The following is a 17,102-nucleotide window of genomic DNA, read 5'->3' on the forward strand; positions in this document are numbered from 1 at the left end:
GTTATTTGTAACGGATAAAGTAAAGGAGGCCAAGTCAAGTAAATTGCCAAGTTGCGGAGGAAACGCGTTTCTACATGACCACATTGCCTATTTATAATCTGTACCCATTGCTCTGAAACTCTTAAAACGAAGGAAGTTTGCGAATCAGGCCATCAAACAGAGATTTCAATACCTCTAGAGTTAGCGATTTCTTTTCCGTAGCCTTGAACGTTTCTAACAACTGTAAGCACTGAGATATGTCAATATCTCGATTACCGTTTGGCCATTGGAAGGAGGTCGAATACTATTTATCGGGATGTAATACCATATCCCCAAACGGGAAAACTAATGGAGGTGTACAAGACAAAACAAAACAATTAAAAGTTTGTGATATATGGCGGGATATCCAGGGTGCCAATCATTGGGATGGCATGCTCGATCCCATTAATCCACTTCTCAAAGAAGAGATACTCAGATATGGTGATCTTGCACAGCAATGCTACGATTCATTTGACAATACTCGCTCTTCCGCTTACTATGGGAATTGTAAGCGCAGCAAAAGCTCGATCACCCAGAGACTGAAATTGAGAAATTGTGGGCGTGGGTATCAAGTTACCAAATATATATACGCCAATACGAGTCTTTTGGAGTCCGTTTTTGGCCAGGAGTCAAGTGAAGGCGTTGCCTGGATAGGTTATATTGCCGTTTGCAATGACCCAGAGGAGATAAAGAGATTGGGAAGACGCGACATAGTTGTTGCATGGAGAGGCACGCAAACTCCGTACGAGTGGATGCAAAATCTCAGAGACGTGTTGGTTCCAATATTGACATCAAAGGCTACACCATGCTCCAATATCCAAATCATTTCAAATCCAGAGGCTAGGGTAGAGAAGGGTTTTCTCAGTTGTTATGCCTCCTCCGACGAGGACACTGTCAGATGTAGGCTTAGTGCAAGGGACACTGTTGTGGGTGAGATTACCAGATTAGTGAAGGAATACAAAGAGCAAGAAGAAGATTTGAGCATAACATTTACTGGGCATAGCTTGGGTGCTGCACTGGCAACGCTGAGCGCATACGATATAAAACAAATCATGGTGAATAAATATGGTGTGAGTTCAATTCCTGTTACAGTGTTTTCCTTCGCGTCTCCGCGCGTAGGGAACCTGTCATTTGCCCAACATATGGAAGAGATTGGCGTCAAAGTGTTGCCTGTGGTAAACAACAAGGATTTTGTTCCAAAAATTTCTGGGATTTTTTTCAACGAAAAATTGGGATGGCTGACTAGGCTTCTACATTGGCTTCCGTGGGCATATGTTCATGTGGGGGTAGAGATTAGTTTAGACAGCAGCAGCTCGCCTTTCCTGAAGCAGACGTATAATCCTGCAAATTTCCACAACTTAGAGGTTTACCTGCAAGCACTTGATGGCTTTCAAGGACATAACAAATTGCCCTTTAAGTCCTCGGGGAGAGATCTAGCCCTAGTTAACAAATACTCGGACTTATTGATTCAAAGGCTGCAAATCCCTTCCAACTGGTGGAAAAGGAGAAATAAAGAAGTGGCGAAACGCATAGATGGCGTGTTGGTTTACTCTCCTTCAACTCCAACTCCTGTTCCTCTTCCGCATATCCCCCTTTAATGTATTGCACTTCTTCTTAATAAATCATATGCTTTTATAATATTTTTTAAACCATTGTTTACAGTAGTGACAAAGCATATTTTAAAATATAAAGGATAAATCAAGCACTGATTTCTGAATCAGGATTTTTTTTTTTTTTTTTTCATGTGGAGTTTCGAAAGAAGATTAAAAGTATTTTCAAGGATTTTTGTAAAGTTGTATCCTTCCCCAAAACAAATCATTAGTTGCTGTTTGTAATAAATCTATGTCCTGTGGATACAATATTTAATAAGTGATGCAAAGCACTATTGCTGTTAGTTTAGATTAGATAAAAGTAGGAATAAAGATAGAGGGGAGAGAAAGAGGGAGAGAAATAGATAGAGAGATAGAGATAGGTAGAGGGGGAGAAATAGATAGAGAGATAGAGATAGGTAGAGGGGAGATAAAAATAGAGAGATAGAGATAAGTAGATTGATAGATAGAGAGCAAGAGGTAGAGTGGGAGAGAAAAAAAGAGATAAAAAGATAGATAAGCATAGGAATAGGCATATGAATAGGGAGAGAGAGAAAGAGAGATGTGACATTATGATAGAGGGATAGAGAGATAGAGATAAGTATATATTTTGTTTATTTTTATTTTAACAATGGTAAGTGGATGAAGTCCATTTGATAAACACATTTTGCAATTTTTTAATAAGAAAAATTTATATTTAATATTAAGTATATGAAAGTTGGTTAGATATGATGAGTTGTATAATATGTGTGAGAAGTTATATTTATGTTTAACTTTTTTTTTTTAAAATCAATTTTATATGTTTTTAATTTTTTTTTCAGAATATTAGGATCATTGGCTAGTTTTATTATAAGGAAAATGTTATTTTGTATAAATCTAGATTAGACAAATTAATAAAGATTAGTTATTTTATTTTGATAAATGTTTCAAAATCTAAATTGATAAAGAGAATGATGTAGATGGATCTTGAGCTCCATGAGTTTGTTCTCAATTGATAAACATAAAAGAATAAGTTAATTATGTATTTAATAAGTTAATTATGTATTTTTTAAGTCCTGAACCAAATTTTGAAAAAGTTAAACTTCTTATCCATATTTAATCATATTAAAATTTTTGCCAAAATGAGACCAATCCTAAAAGTATGCCAAAATATCTAAAAGTACGCCAAAATATCTAAAAGTACGCCAAAATATCTAAAGCGCACAGTAAAATCATATATAAAAAACAAGATTAATATAGATAAAATAATATGGAATGATTGTTAATTTAAATTTAAAAGTTTATATCTATACATATGTAATATATTTTTTTGAAATAATATAATTTTATTTATATGTTAAGTTCAATAGTTACTAGTTTCACAATATTTTGAAAGTAATATGTAGTTATTGAGAGCATAGATAAAATTTTATATTTCATGTAGACATTTTATTTTTGGTTTAAATTCATTGTTTAAAATTTTAATATAAGAAATACAATTATTTTGTTTATTTACCTAATATTTTATTTTTAAATCTATATTATCAGATTTTGAAGTAATATTACAATTGCATCTTAGTAAGAACCCCTTATTATATATACACTTAAATTATAATATTAATAAATAAATTGTAATAAAAATAGTAAGCATAATTTTATGCCTTAATAAGAAAGTTTTTAAATGCTTGGTTCTTAAACACTTTAATTATGACACCAATGTCATATATAAGATGGCCATGGTTAGTATTCTTCCACCAAGCTAAGGAAGACTACTTGAAAGTGTTCTGGGAGCACTCGAAAGCCAAATGTCTAGTAAAAAAAATAGTGGCTATAATGAAAGTGAATCCCCTCATAGTCCACTAGGTCACACCAAGATCTATCTATAACCTATAGAATGACTTAACCAGGTAGAAATTTTAAAATAACTAGTTCAACAAGAATACAAGAAAATGAAGTGTGACCAAAGTCTTTAGTCATACGGCTCACCTTCAAGGACCTTCCTAAAGAATTACAAAAAGAGTCATAGGATTCATCACACCAAAACTAAAAAAAAGGAAGATAAAGAAATCTTATCCACACAAGGAGAATATTAGTCGAATCTTTCAAAGTTTTGAAAGAAGTAACTCAAGGTTGCACAGAGAGGGGATGATAATCCTACCTCCAAGGTTCATCTTCAAGCACAATCTGCCAAACTTCCTTAGAATCAAAGGAAAACACAAAAAAACCTCTAGAAAAAGGGTAAAGCTCTATTTTACCCTTAACGAAAGGTGACCAAACCTCCTAAACCTAGTGGTGCAAATTAGGAAGAGAAGGCTCAAAATAAAAAATAAAAAATAAAATTGGTAGATTAAGCCATGCTTGGAAAAATATTCCTCACAATCTAGCATTGCTTTCCCCTTGGGAATAACAAGAGAAGCAATAACACATGGTACTGACTTAGCAAAGCCCTTCGTTTTACCAAAAGTATAAATCTTAGCACTAAAGGTAGCAGACAAATTTTTCTAAGAAGGTCTACATAGGAAGCATGCTGATTGGAGCCAAAGGACCTAGAGGGGGCAGTAGCAACCAATTTACAAGAGAGACAAATGGATCCAAAGTTAGTGTGACAAGCATAGGAGCTCCCACTAATAGAGCCCCAACTGCAACCACTGCATGACCAATATTAGATAGAAAGAAAAACCCACTGGGAGATGAAAGATCCACCACCAACTCAAGCTGGGGCAAATTCATAGCAAAGAAAAGCATCTCATGGAGAGGCAAAAAAACAAAATTTAAAAAATGCAACAAGTAGTAATGAGTAGGAGAAATATCTAGAGAACTCTAATTGTACTTTTTACTAGTTTGGTTTGATTATGTTTTAGTTACATTTTTTTAGGAGTTTAATAGATAATTTATTTATCTATTTTATTTATTTTGAATGAGTGTTAATCATATTATATTACTTGCACCTCCCATTAATTGTATTTGTATCTATCACACACCTTCAAAGATGGTAGGACAAGTAGCCATCTTCATCTATTGTGTATTGTCAACTTTTTATTTTAAACAAAATAATGTTCTTTTTTTAATTAAATGGGCTAGGGCTTGAACACTTCATAAAGAAACCAACAAGGGAAAAATAAAAATCACAAGAAGTGATGTCATCAATAGGAAATAATAATGAGCCTCACAAGGAGTGAGACAAATTAGAAGCTTTCGACCATTTTAACAAGACCTAGAACCCTAGATTTGAAAAATTCTTTTCCTCTTCCACTCTACACGATTAGTGTTCCTCAATATCTCATAATTTGTTGTTATTTGCTATCTAGTATGTCATTTGGACCTCGTCTAATGGGAGTAATGGAGTAAAATCCACTTAACCAAAAAGTTGTTGTCTCCTTCTCTCGATGGAAGTTTCTAAATTTGAGCTCATTCACTCCTGACCACATGAAGTGAATTTTCTCCTGAGATTGCAACAAGATTCTCAGCACCATCATTATTATGATTGGTAAAGAGGTATTATACCCTAAGGTTCCTTAAACATTCACCCATCCCTTGAAGTGGTTTCCATTTTCTTGTCCAATACTTTTGATATTCTGTAAAATTGCAGCTCTTTGTTACTCTTACCATGTCAATTCATCAAGCACGATTTTGTTTCCCTTAAGATTCTTGAAAGGATGGTGAAAAAAATGACGTACTCAATAGAAAAGGTTAGGTTGGGGGCATTTTCCCTCGGAAATTATTAAAAAAGAAACCCTAGTATGCTAAAATATACAATGCCATGAAAATTAGTTTGGATTCCAATAATTACTAGCTTTTTGAAGGGGAATTTAGTATCTTTTCATAAATGATCTCATCATTATAAGCCTCCCTCTTTTCTGACCTTTTCTATGCCCTACATCGCCTCATGATCCATCACCCATTTTCTTATAAACCAATCAAGATTCACACTAAAGATTGTCCTCATTGGGCTTCAAAAGGTTTTTTGTAGGTTTTAAAGGTGTTGAATCTCTAGCATTGAGTGATGTGGGACTCAGCCATGGCAGCTCTCAATCTCAAATGGATCTAGAGGTTGATAAAGGTGTGGGGGAAAATAATCCCCAAAGTAGATGGATATGTTGTATTCCTTTTGAAATTTCATTTTTTGTAGTGCACTTCATTTTGGCACGAGGTATTCCATCCTATTTTTGATGGAAATGTCCTCTTAGTGAAGATTAATGTGGGGTAATAGTTGTAGACTGATCTCAACTCTCTGCCTTCAAAATTTTGTATGTTTTTTTGTTGTTTTTAGTTTGGTAGTAGTTGCAGATTAAGCTCGACTCTTTGCATTTTATTTTTTTGTAATGTTTTGGCTAGTTTTCATATAGTTTTCTTATTTAGTAGCGTTGGGAAATGTAAGAACCATGCTCTCTAAATCTCTATATCATTTAAATTTCTAGTCCATTGGAGCTAGGATCTTTGTGCTATTTTGGTTTTTTTTGTTTCGACATGAAATCTTTGTAAATATTTCTTATAATTAATTTAATTAGTATGCACTAGTTCTTTACCCTTAAAAAAACTACTTCTTTCAAAACTATAGACGAGAACATTGATTTTTGAAAGGAACCCCAAAACCTGTTACCAAAACGAAAACCTTGAAATGTCAAAAAAAGAACCAAAGTGTAGTGTCACAAAATCGCAACCCTCACAATTTTCTACCACATTAGGGTCCTCATGCATGTTAAATTGAATCCCAAATCCTGATCGAAGAACGAAGACTGCTCAACCCTCATAATCCGCTTCTCCCTTGCCCTCCACACTACCCTATCTGCACCTTGTCTTGGACAAAAGGTCAGGACAAGGGCGTGTTACCCCTATTCCCCCAGGACAGAGGCATGGCACCCTTGTCCTCCCAATACAAGGGGGTAGGACCCTTCCTAAGTTTGCATTGAAGGTTGTGCAGTGAGGGGGAAAATTTCCCCGATGTCGGCCTGTAACAAAAATGAATTTAATTAACCATAATTGATAAGTATTAAAGTTGCCTTTCCCCTCCCATTTTGGCATAACATAGATACATGAGATCGCGCATTCAAGAAATCAAGTATTCAAAAGCAATCAACCATTTAAGAATCCCTTTCAAGCATTCACCATCTCAAGTCTGCCTTCAAGGCTAGGTGTTGCATTCAAGTCAAGGGTTCAACCATTGAAGAGGCGATTCATTCCTACATTCAACTTCATACGAGAATTTCTAGCAACATTCCTATCACAACCTCCCTTGAGGTGATTTACATTTCAGTCTTTCATTTACTTTTACTTGCAACTACTCTCTTTCATCATTTGGTTAATTCTAGAACTGGAGTTTGACCTTAAGGCAAACCCTCAATCCCAACCCATTTCCCTCTCTTTTCTATGTGTATTTTGTAGGTCCATAGTTGTACTTTCGGATTTGGATTCCATTTGCAGAGGCAAAAAAACCCTTTTCATTTTGAGGATTTTTTGGAGGACCATGTACACTTTCGCTACAGTTCCGGCAACTTTTCCTCAGATTTGTAGGGCGGCTTCCAATCTTGAGCTATTATCATTTATCCATCTCTTTTCACTTAATCTTAATACATAAATTCAATTAATTCCTTTCCATTCCAAGAAGAGGAGTTTCCTTATCATTCTCATATCATTTCATTCATAATTCAATCTTCTTCTTTGGAGGTTGAATCTAGTGAATATTCCCCCCTCTTCCAATGTAATGTGTGAAAAGTGTATGAAGAGAAATCCGTAGCGAAACTCTCATCTCTCCTTGGAGAAAAAGGGTAGATTTCCTCTAGATCTCTCATTCACAGATCTTTTCCAACATTACATTTTGGTGAACCCGACGTCTTGCATGCTTTCCTTTGAGCAAAATTGCATATTTTTCATTTGCAAGTTTAAATTTTTCTACAAACTTAGTGGTTAACTCATTCAAAACCCTAGTTTTTAAAATTGAAATTGAACTTGTGTTTTACAAAAATTGCTTGTTATTGTCTTAGTTATGAAAATTTCTTTGTTTGTCAAATTTAATTTCTTCATTGCCTTGTTCAATTTCCAAATCAAATTCACAAAATCAAGAGGTTAATTATCAAAACCCTAATTTTTAAAAATCATCTTGAACTTGTGTAACAATTGGATTTCCATTTAATTTTCAGATTTGTGATTGTTCTCAAACTTGTCTTCATTCCTACAATTCAAATTTTTAATTTCCCTCCTTTTTCCCAAAATTCAAATTTCAAAATTAAGTGGTTAGGTCATAAAACCCTAATTTTCAAATTTAATTGAATTTTGAGTAAATTTCAACCAATTTCATTCAAATTCAGATTTCTAAACATTTTCCAATGTGTCCCTATCCATTAGGGTTGACGTTTTTCAAATTTGCAATTCAATTCCTCTTTTTCTTCAAAATCCTAATAGGGTCCTATTTCACATTTGAGCATTAATTTTGCCTACCTAGAAATTGTAAAATTTGCCAATTTTGGGGGGTTAGCTTTAAAATCATCGTAATATTCATCCTTGAAAATTTTGAAAAAAATTGGTTGGACCATGTGCATTCTTGCTACGGTCGTCCGCTTTTTTCCCAAAATTTTGGGAGACTGTTATGACTGTATTTAATAACCTAAATCCAGAAGATTAGCTGATGTTGTCATTTTTTGGTCCTTCTACAATAAAAAATACCTCCAAAACTCAACATTTCAAATTTCAAGAGAATTTTTAAAATTAAGAGGTTAATTTTAATCTGCCCTAATTTTAAAAATTCTGTTAATTTTAAAATTAAGTAGCGTAACCTTAGCCCTAATTTTAAAATTCCGATTTTTTTTGATTATTTTAGGAAATTGTGTCATTTTTCTTCTTCCAACAAAGTTCAAATTGTATAATCATTGTTTGCTTACATTTTGCATTCCTTAATTTTTGTAAACCTTGTTCCTATAATTCAAAATTCAAAAGTCAAATTTTCCCTCTAGTGCATGAGTTTTACTACCATTAGTACTACCTACACTATCCCCGTTAGACGAAGCATTATAATTAAGGCTTCCCAAGGTTTAATTACCAAGGAGATGGAACCTAATTTGGGTGAGTTATTTAATGAGGATAATGCTAATTCTTTTCTCCCTAATCATGTCACTATTCATCGCATTGATGAAACCCATGATGAAGAAGAAGCTTTAACTCAAGTCTCTATACATAAATTTTCCAAATTGGATAATCAATTTGATAATTTTCAATAATAGATGTCCCAAGAGTACCCTAATAGTGAAGCTATTCCATTAATTGAAGGTCTTAAATGCATTATTTAAAGTGATAAGAATGGAATTGATATATTGCATGGTATTGCTCATATTTTTTATTCCAATGTCATGCCTATCAAGATTTTTCTAAAACCCTAGGTTATTCACAACCTTCAATACAAATCAATTCTTCTATTCCTTTGACTACTCCTATGACTAGTGTTCTTACTTTTACCTCAATCATCATGGCTACTTCAACTCAAAATGTCATTCCTACAACAATTAGTCATGGGGGAAATCCCTCTTCTTCATTCAATCCTCCATATTTACTTATGTCTTCAATAAATGTTCCTATTATCCCTCAACCAATCAATATGACACAAGGGGACAATTCTTTCAACAACTTTATTCGTCCTCTAAGTGTATCGTTGCCTACACAATCATCTCCTATGCCTACTTATCATAATTTATGACCACCTTATTCTCAATCCATGCCTTCCTTGAACAATATCACACCACCTTCTCAATCAACTATGTCTAACATTAACTCTTCTACCGAAGTCACCATTAACAATCTTCCTCAAACCGTGTCTTCCTTACAACAATAAATAGCTTATGTGAGTCAATCCAAGTTTAGTGTGCCCACCTTTGATGTTGTGAGCCCACTTTCTCTTTATATTGTTAAAGCCATGCCACCTAAGTATGTAGAGGTCCCTCAATTAGAACTCTATAATAGAAAAGGTGATCCTCTTACGCATGTCAAAACATTCCAAACCTTGTGTACTGACTTTGCTTATGATCAAAGATTGCTTGCAATTTTTTTTACAAGAACACTAAGAGATAAGTCTTTACAATGGTATTTCTCTATGCCTTCTTATCTATCACTTCTTTTCAGGAACAAGCAAATGGTTTCATCCAACAATTTCAAAATAACATTGGTCCTAAAATCACTTTGACTAATTTAATGCATTGTAAACAAGGTGTTACACAAAGAGTGACTGATTTCATTGGTATATATAAGCATTTGTGTGCTCAAATTTCTTTTACTGTACCTGATAATGATGTTCAAAGAATTTTCATTTCTAATTTACAAAAATATATTAGGGAAATCTTCTTTTGTCTAAGTTTACTTTCTTTCTGTACTTGTGTGCAACACTCCACAATTATCAACTGTTTGTGAGTCAAATGGAGCAATCCACTCCTATGGCTCCGAGTGATAAGGGGGAAAGTGCTCAACAACTATTTGTGAAGTTCAAACAAACAAAAGGCTTCATCAAGTTCAATGATACAATCAACAACAACAATGTGAATGCCACAATAGGTGTGCCTTCTATTTATAAATTTTTCAAAAGAGAAAGACAGTTTACTCCTTTGAATGAATCTTTACATAGTATTATGTCAGAGTTGTTATAAATAAATGTTATCAAACTTCCTCCTATAAAAAAAGTTGATCCTTCTAAACTTGCATCCCCTTATTTTGATAACAATTCCTTTTGTCAATTTCATCATCAGCCTGGTCATGATACTGAGAAATATTTTGCATTGAAAAGTAAGATTCAAGATTTGATTGATAATAATACTATATCTATGGCAAGTGTGAATAATAAGGTAAATAAATCAGTAGCTCCTCCTAATCAAAATATTAAGCTTTTCACTAATCCCTTGCCTTCTCATACCTCTAATGTGATTGAGATTGAGTATACTTCTTTTTCCTCTGATAAATTCACTTCTATGGCTTCGAAATTGGTAAATATGGTAGAAAAAAAGATATGCCTAAGGATTCTTGTATTACATTTGACCCTAGTAAGACCATTAGAGCACCTGATGGCCCTTTATAGATATCTGTGAAGGTTAAGAATATCCCATGCCGTGGTGCTATTATTGATCCCTCTTGCATGGTTAATGTCATAGCTGGAGAGTATCTTTTCACTTTACAATTGTATAAACCAATATATTATGATTCTAGTGTAGTTGTAAAGTTATTTGATGGATTCTCTTGTGCTACCATCAGTTCTATCACCCTTCCTATTTAATTTCATACTAAATCTATGGATGCTAACTTTTTTATCATACCCTCTTCTGAGCAATTCTATTTGAAGTTGGGCTATCCTTGGCTATCTTCCATGAAGGATATTGCTTCTCCAATCCATAAGTATTTGAATTCCCCCCACAATGGTGAAATCATAACTATGAACCATAGCTTATTTGAACCATCGGAAAGAAGCCCTAGCATTCCTATTGATTTCTTTTGGCCTAAACAATTTCAATCTCTTCCATCAAGGAGTGATGCTCTTTTTCAATCTTATAAAAAATGGAAGAAAGATATGATCTTATCCTTAAACCATATTAGATCCCCAACACTTGACACTCCTATCATTCCCAAAGATGAAGTTCTTCCCCTCATGGATAGAAGTAATCTTCCTCCTAAGGAAGATCCTCAACCCGTTCCTATGTATATGTCTATGTCTTCTCCTAACAAACAAAATAATATTCCTTTTAAGGTTAGATCTATATCTCCTCCTTATGATGGACCTGGTCTCCTTCCTACACCTAGTATTCCTCCTTTGTATGGTACAGTTCCACCTCCCTTCTCTTATTGAGAGAAGAGGCCTGCTTCTCCTCTGGTACAACCTAAAAGACCTCAACCTAAACCTTCAACTATCAAGGAGAGAAACATTCCTACTTTTTCAAGTGTTCCTCCTCCTTCTCAGCCTTCCACTAAGACTTGACGAAATTGTTGTGCGATAGAATGCCAAAAAAGACGTTGTGTTTGAGCTCGTGAAGCTGTCCCTCAAACTATTCATTCTCCTAAAACTCAAACAGTTGATGAATCCCTTTTCTCCTAAGCAAGGTGTTCAACCTAGATCTCCAAATCATAAGTTAAAGAAAACATGTGATGGTTTTACTCCTCTTCTTGTTTGTGCACCTCTTTCTATAAATCTTGATGAAGAAATGAGTGAAAATGTTATTCATGATGGAAATACAACTCCTAATTCTTTGTATAGTGATTATGAATATGTTGATGTTAACAAGCATTTATCTGTAGAATTTTGCAAAGCCCTAATCCTAGCTCCTAGAAATGAACAAAGTGACTTAGCACATGAGCATAGTCCTTGTTTGGATCTTGTGATAGATACATCCCCTATGATCAATATCGCTCCTCTAGCATGTTTCTTTCCTTCCTGAAATAGTGATCAATAAGATCAAGAGGTGGATGTCATGCTAGATTAGCAATATTAGCACTGTAGATCTTCTCTCTCTCTCTCTCTCTCTCTCTCTCTCTCTCTCTCTCTCTCTCTCTCTCTCTCTCTCTCTCTCTCTCTCTTTTGTGATCATTCTTCTATGTTTATCTCCATTCTTTTATTTTTCCCTCAGTGTCTATTTGAGGATGATACAAAGAATTGAGATCTCTTTTGGTCTCTTTCATGTTGACTCAAAAGACTCCTTTCTTACCTTTCTTTTAAGGAAGTTTCCTTTCTTTGTGGAATGACGATTGTTATATGCACATACATATATGATATACATGAGTTATCATACAACATAATGACCCCAAGGAAAATAAAAATACCTTGTGTTTCATGTTTTGTCTTTATTATCCTTGGGTTTATTCCTCGATTGGGGATAAATCCTTATGATAATGTGCTTCCTCTCTTCTCTCTCTCTTGGGTAAATCCTACCTTAAAGAAATTGCTCCCGTTAAGGCATACACGATCACTTTAATGTGGGGGCATACACTCGACTAATATTCTCCTTCTTGATAATTAAGAATTACTTAGTGAACTTTGTTTTTCTTTGTAATCTTTGGTATCCTCTCTTTCATGACTCATAGTGAGGGGAACCTTGCTACTTCCAGTCATGGTTTTCCCTTCTCGATCTTCCCTTTTACTTTGACAATTGAAGTCGTGAGATCCTATGTCCACTAGGGGCTTGGTGCATCTTGCCTCCTTTATGTGGTAGAAGTCTTTCAATCTTGTTTCCTTGTACTTTACCTATAGTATTAGGTTATGCTCATACTCCCACTAAAGTAGGGGATAAATGTAGTGTCATAATATCGTGACCCTCACAATTTTTGATCACATTAGGGTCCTCACACATGAATAATCAAATCCTCAAGCCTAATAGGAGACCAGAGACTGCTCAACCCTCAAAATCTTCTTCTCCCTTGCCCTCCGCACTACCCTATCTGCACCCTGTCTTGGAAAAAAGGGAATGAGAGGGGTGTGGCATCCCTGTCCCCCCTAGGATAGGGGCATGGCACCCTTTTCCTCCCAGTATAGGTTCATGGAACCCCTTTTCGTGCCCTATTTTGGGGAAGGATCCTTCCTAAGTATGCATTGAAGATTGTGGAGTGAGCAAGAAAACTTCCCCAATGTCGGCCTGTGTTGAAAATCAATTTTATTAACCCTAATTGATAAGTATAAAGTCACATTTCCCCTACCATTTTGGCTAACATAGATACATGAGATCTCACATTCAAGCAATCAAGCATTCAAGCATCCCTTTCAAGCATTAAGCATCTGAAGTCTTCCTTCAAGGCTAGGTGTTGCATTCAAGTCAAGGATTCAACCATTGAAGAGAAGATCCATTCCTATATTAAACTTCATACAAGCATTTCTATCAACATTCCTATCACAACCTCCCTTGAGGTGATTTACGTTTTAGCCTTTTCATTTACATTTACTTGCAAGTACTCTATTTCATCATTTGGTTAATTCCAAAACTGGGGTTTGACGTGAAGGCAAACCCCCAATCCCAGCCTATTTTTGTCTCTTTTATATGTGTAGGGTGCAGGTATGCACTTGTACCTTTGTATTTGGACTCCATTTACAGAGGCGAAAAAACCCTTTTCATTTCACCAATTTCTCGGAGGACCGTGTACACTTTCGCCATGGTCCGGGCAAATTTTCCTCAAATTTGTAGGGCGGCTTCATCTTGACATATTACTACCAAATCCAGGTGCACAACTTCATCTCACACTCTGATCTTGAGTTATTATCAGTTCTTCATCTCTTTTCACTTAGTCTTAATACATAAATTCAATCAATTCCTTTCCATTCCAAGAAGAGGGGTTTGCTTATCATTCTCATATCATTTTACTCAAAATTCAGTCTTCTTCTTTGGAGGTTGAATTTAGTGAATTTCCCCCCCTCTTCCAATGTAATGTTTGAAAAGTGTTTGAAGGGAAATTTGTAGTGAAACTCTCATCTCTCCTTGGAGAGAAAGGGTAGCTCTCCTCTAGATCTCTCATTCATGCATTGTTTCCCAACATTACACAAATTTTGGGCCAATCAAGAACCAAAAAAAAATCATAAGAAAATGTAGATACAAAAGAAGAAGATTGCAACTGATAATAGAGCATCTTGCCAATAACCTAGTAGAAAAACTTCCATAGAAATGAATCCCAAAGTATAAAAAAATCTCAAATAAAGGCCATTGACAAGATAAAATCATCCAATTTCTTCCTTCCAACATAATGATAAGACCCTAACAAAACGCACAATAAAATATAGCTTGAAATAAGATAAGAAGGGGAAAAAATAACAATAAAATTCACCTTAGTAGGATCATATGGAGTGTAGACTATGGTAAAGGTCACATAAGATCCCTCGATGAAGACAAATAAAAGAATCTAGGCTATTGAAGGCCACAAACCAAGGTCATCAAAAGAACTAGGCATGCCAACTACTTCCTACTAATGCAAAAATGAATACATAGGTACCATTCACATCACAAACAACTCAAAACAATTCTTCAAAGGTGCTCACAAGTTTAAAAGGAAAACTCAACTCATCAACTCCTTCATTTGGCTTCTTGATCCTAGTCGATTCACCCAAAACTTGGTTCAAAATCACCAAATAGTTTGACAACCTTGGGGCATGCTTCTAAAAAGGATTAAGGCTTCATGACCACCCATTTCAATCATTTGTTCACTTCCCATAATCTCTCCCTAGATGATTTGCTTCACAAAGGAACTATTTCGTAGTAGTCCTATTCAGAGTGTTTTTAGGCCTTAACTCACAAACTTCCAAATGACTTCATAAACCAAGCAGAGATTAAAACACTCATTATAAAGTTACATAATATACTGCAAAACCACTAGTGGTTTCTTTGGAACATGTGCACCAAAAATGGCCTCCTATGTTATCATAATTAGGCCTATTAGGAATCTTTTACAAAGAGACTATCAACAAAACCCTTTCTAATATACAAGACACTTCTCAGACCTTCACAATGGGTCTCAAATAGGTCAAATTAACAATTTTTAAGGAAAGATATTGTCCCTTAGTCACAAGTTTATAGAAACCTTGTTTTTAAACAAATATGAGGAGAGTTTCTTAGATATTGCACTTCCACACTTTCCCACACTTCACCAACTATTAAAAATCCTTATAACATGCCTACACATGCTTTTATAACACTCACAGTACCCCTCCCAACTCCTGTTAATCCATTTCACACTTCATACCTCTCATCTGCACTTAAGAATGTGTCTCAGTCCACCTAGTGCATCATCACAAATCCATAAAAAGAACTCAAAAAACATCGCAGGTAATTGAAGCACAAAATATATAATATAATAGGCCATTCCACCAAGTCACAGTGCCATACAGTGGGTGGAATGGCCAAAACAAAAATGTGTTCTTACAAGCCTTGTTGCTGCCCGTGTATAGGTAGTTTACACAAAAATTCTTATAAAATTCTCAAAACTTAAAGAAACGACTCCAAACCAAATGCAAATGGAAGCTAACTCAGAGCACTATCATTCCATAATAGTTTATTTATTTTTCTTGAGTTCCATGTACATTTTTTTTTTATCTCCAACCCTCCATTCGGCCTCTCAAGGGTGTTTTATCCCCTTACGACAATTTTTCAACCACATTTAACCACTTTTCAAACTAATAATCATTGGGTTTCCAATATGATAACATTACATGATGACAACTTTTAAGTTGACAATTTTTAGCAATCTTTCCTTGTTGTTTACAAAACTTTGTATAAACCAGCAAATTGATTTCAAATCACCCTAACATGCTTAAAAGAGGTCAAATATACCTTGGAACAGGATTACATCTAATGATTACATCATTTGACTCATGTGACAACATTTGACAATATTTGCTCCTATAAGCCTATTGGACAATATGACCCCAAAAATTGAACTCAAACCTACACAAATGGCTCATATAATTTTATTTAAATACATTAAACTTGAAATGAGACTAAAACCTTATATTGGCCTCATAGAGGCATGTGACCAATTAGGTGCTCTTGCACAAGAAAAGGGGACCCCACCACACCTACAAGAGCTAAATCCACCTCTATAGGAGGCTCCCACATATATTCTCTAGTATAAATTAGACTCATCCATGGTTACCGAGTAGTTGTGCTCACGAGAGCATAAACCACCTCTAGAGGAAACTATGGGAACATAAATGGGAAATGGGCAACAAAGGCCCCTTCACTATTGAGCCATGCTTCCAATTGAAATGCCATTTGGACTAGATTGGCCCAAGTAAGGATAGGGCCATGCTCCAAAGGAGAAAAATGAGGAAAGACAACGAAGAAAAAGGAAATAGAATCCCTAACTTGCATGCACCCAAATCTTACAAGACAACCATGAGAAGATCCATCTATGGAAACCCTAGAAATTGGCATGAGGGGAGAAAAGGGGAGGGGCCCTACCTAGATCTGGGTAGTGGAAGCCCTCACACTAAAGAGGTAGTGACAACAAAAATATTTTGAACTAGCCTTAAGGAGGCCTGCCAATAAAAAGCCCCTTATAGAAATGACTCACATCACAATAGAATTTCTAATATTTGGAACACCATTCCCTTTGACCAAACACACAATCACCAATGTCATTTTCATAACTTTCAAATGTATCCAAGCAACATCTTCATCACCATAGTCTCCATTGTTGTCATCTTAATGAATGGCTAGGGTTTTCCTTTTTACAAAACTATTTCTTTTTTTTATAAATCATTCTTTCAATTGCTTATAAAGCATAAATTTGTACAAGAATATTTCATATATCTTCTTGAAACATATATTTTTCATTATTAATAATGTAATCTACAAAATAAAGTAAACTTACAAAAATAATATTGTATACACAAACATAACAATGTAATGCATCATTCCTTAAATATATTTATATATAAAAACTAAAAAATAAAAATAGTTAGGCCCAGAGGTATATTACAATGGTAGCACAAAATCAATATACATAAAATCCATTTTTAAGGAAGGATATCTTTATTCATTGGCTAACAATTTATAATTTAACATTTTCTAAAAAAATCCA

General features: G+C 34.8%; 1 protein-coding gene across 1 annotated transcript; it reads left to right on the forward strand.

Annotated features, from left to right (window-relative positions):
- Positions 1 to 236: 236 nt before the first annotated feature.
- Positions 237 to 1,616, forward strand: LOC131040499 (phospholipase A1-Igamma2, chloroplastic-like). Its single transcript, XM_057973441.2, has one exon. The coding sequence runs from the start codon at positions 237 to 239 to the stop codon at positions 1,614 to 1,616; it is 1,380 nt and encodes a 459-aa protein (XP_057829424.2).
- Positions 1,617 to 17,102: the final 15,486 nt, after the last annotated feature.

The sequence above is a fragment of the Cryptomeria japonica genome, chromosome 9 (assembly GCF_030272615.1).
Source record: "Cryptomeria japonica chromosome 9, Sugi_1.0, whole genome shotgun sequence".
NCBI classification, from domain to species: domain Eukaryota; kingdom Viridiplantae; phylum Streptophyta; class Pinopsida; order Cupressales; family Cupressaceae; genus Cryptomeria; species Cryptomeria japonica.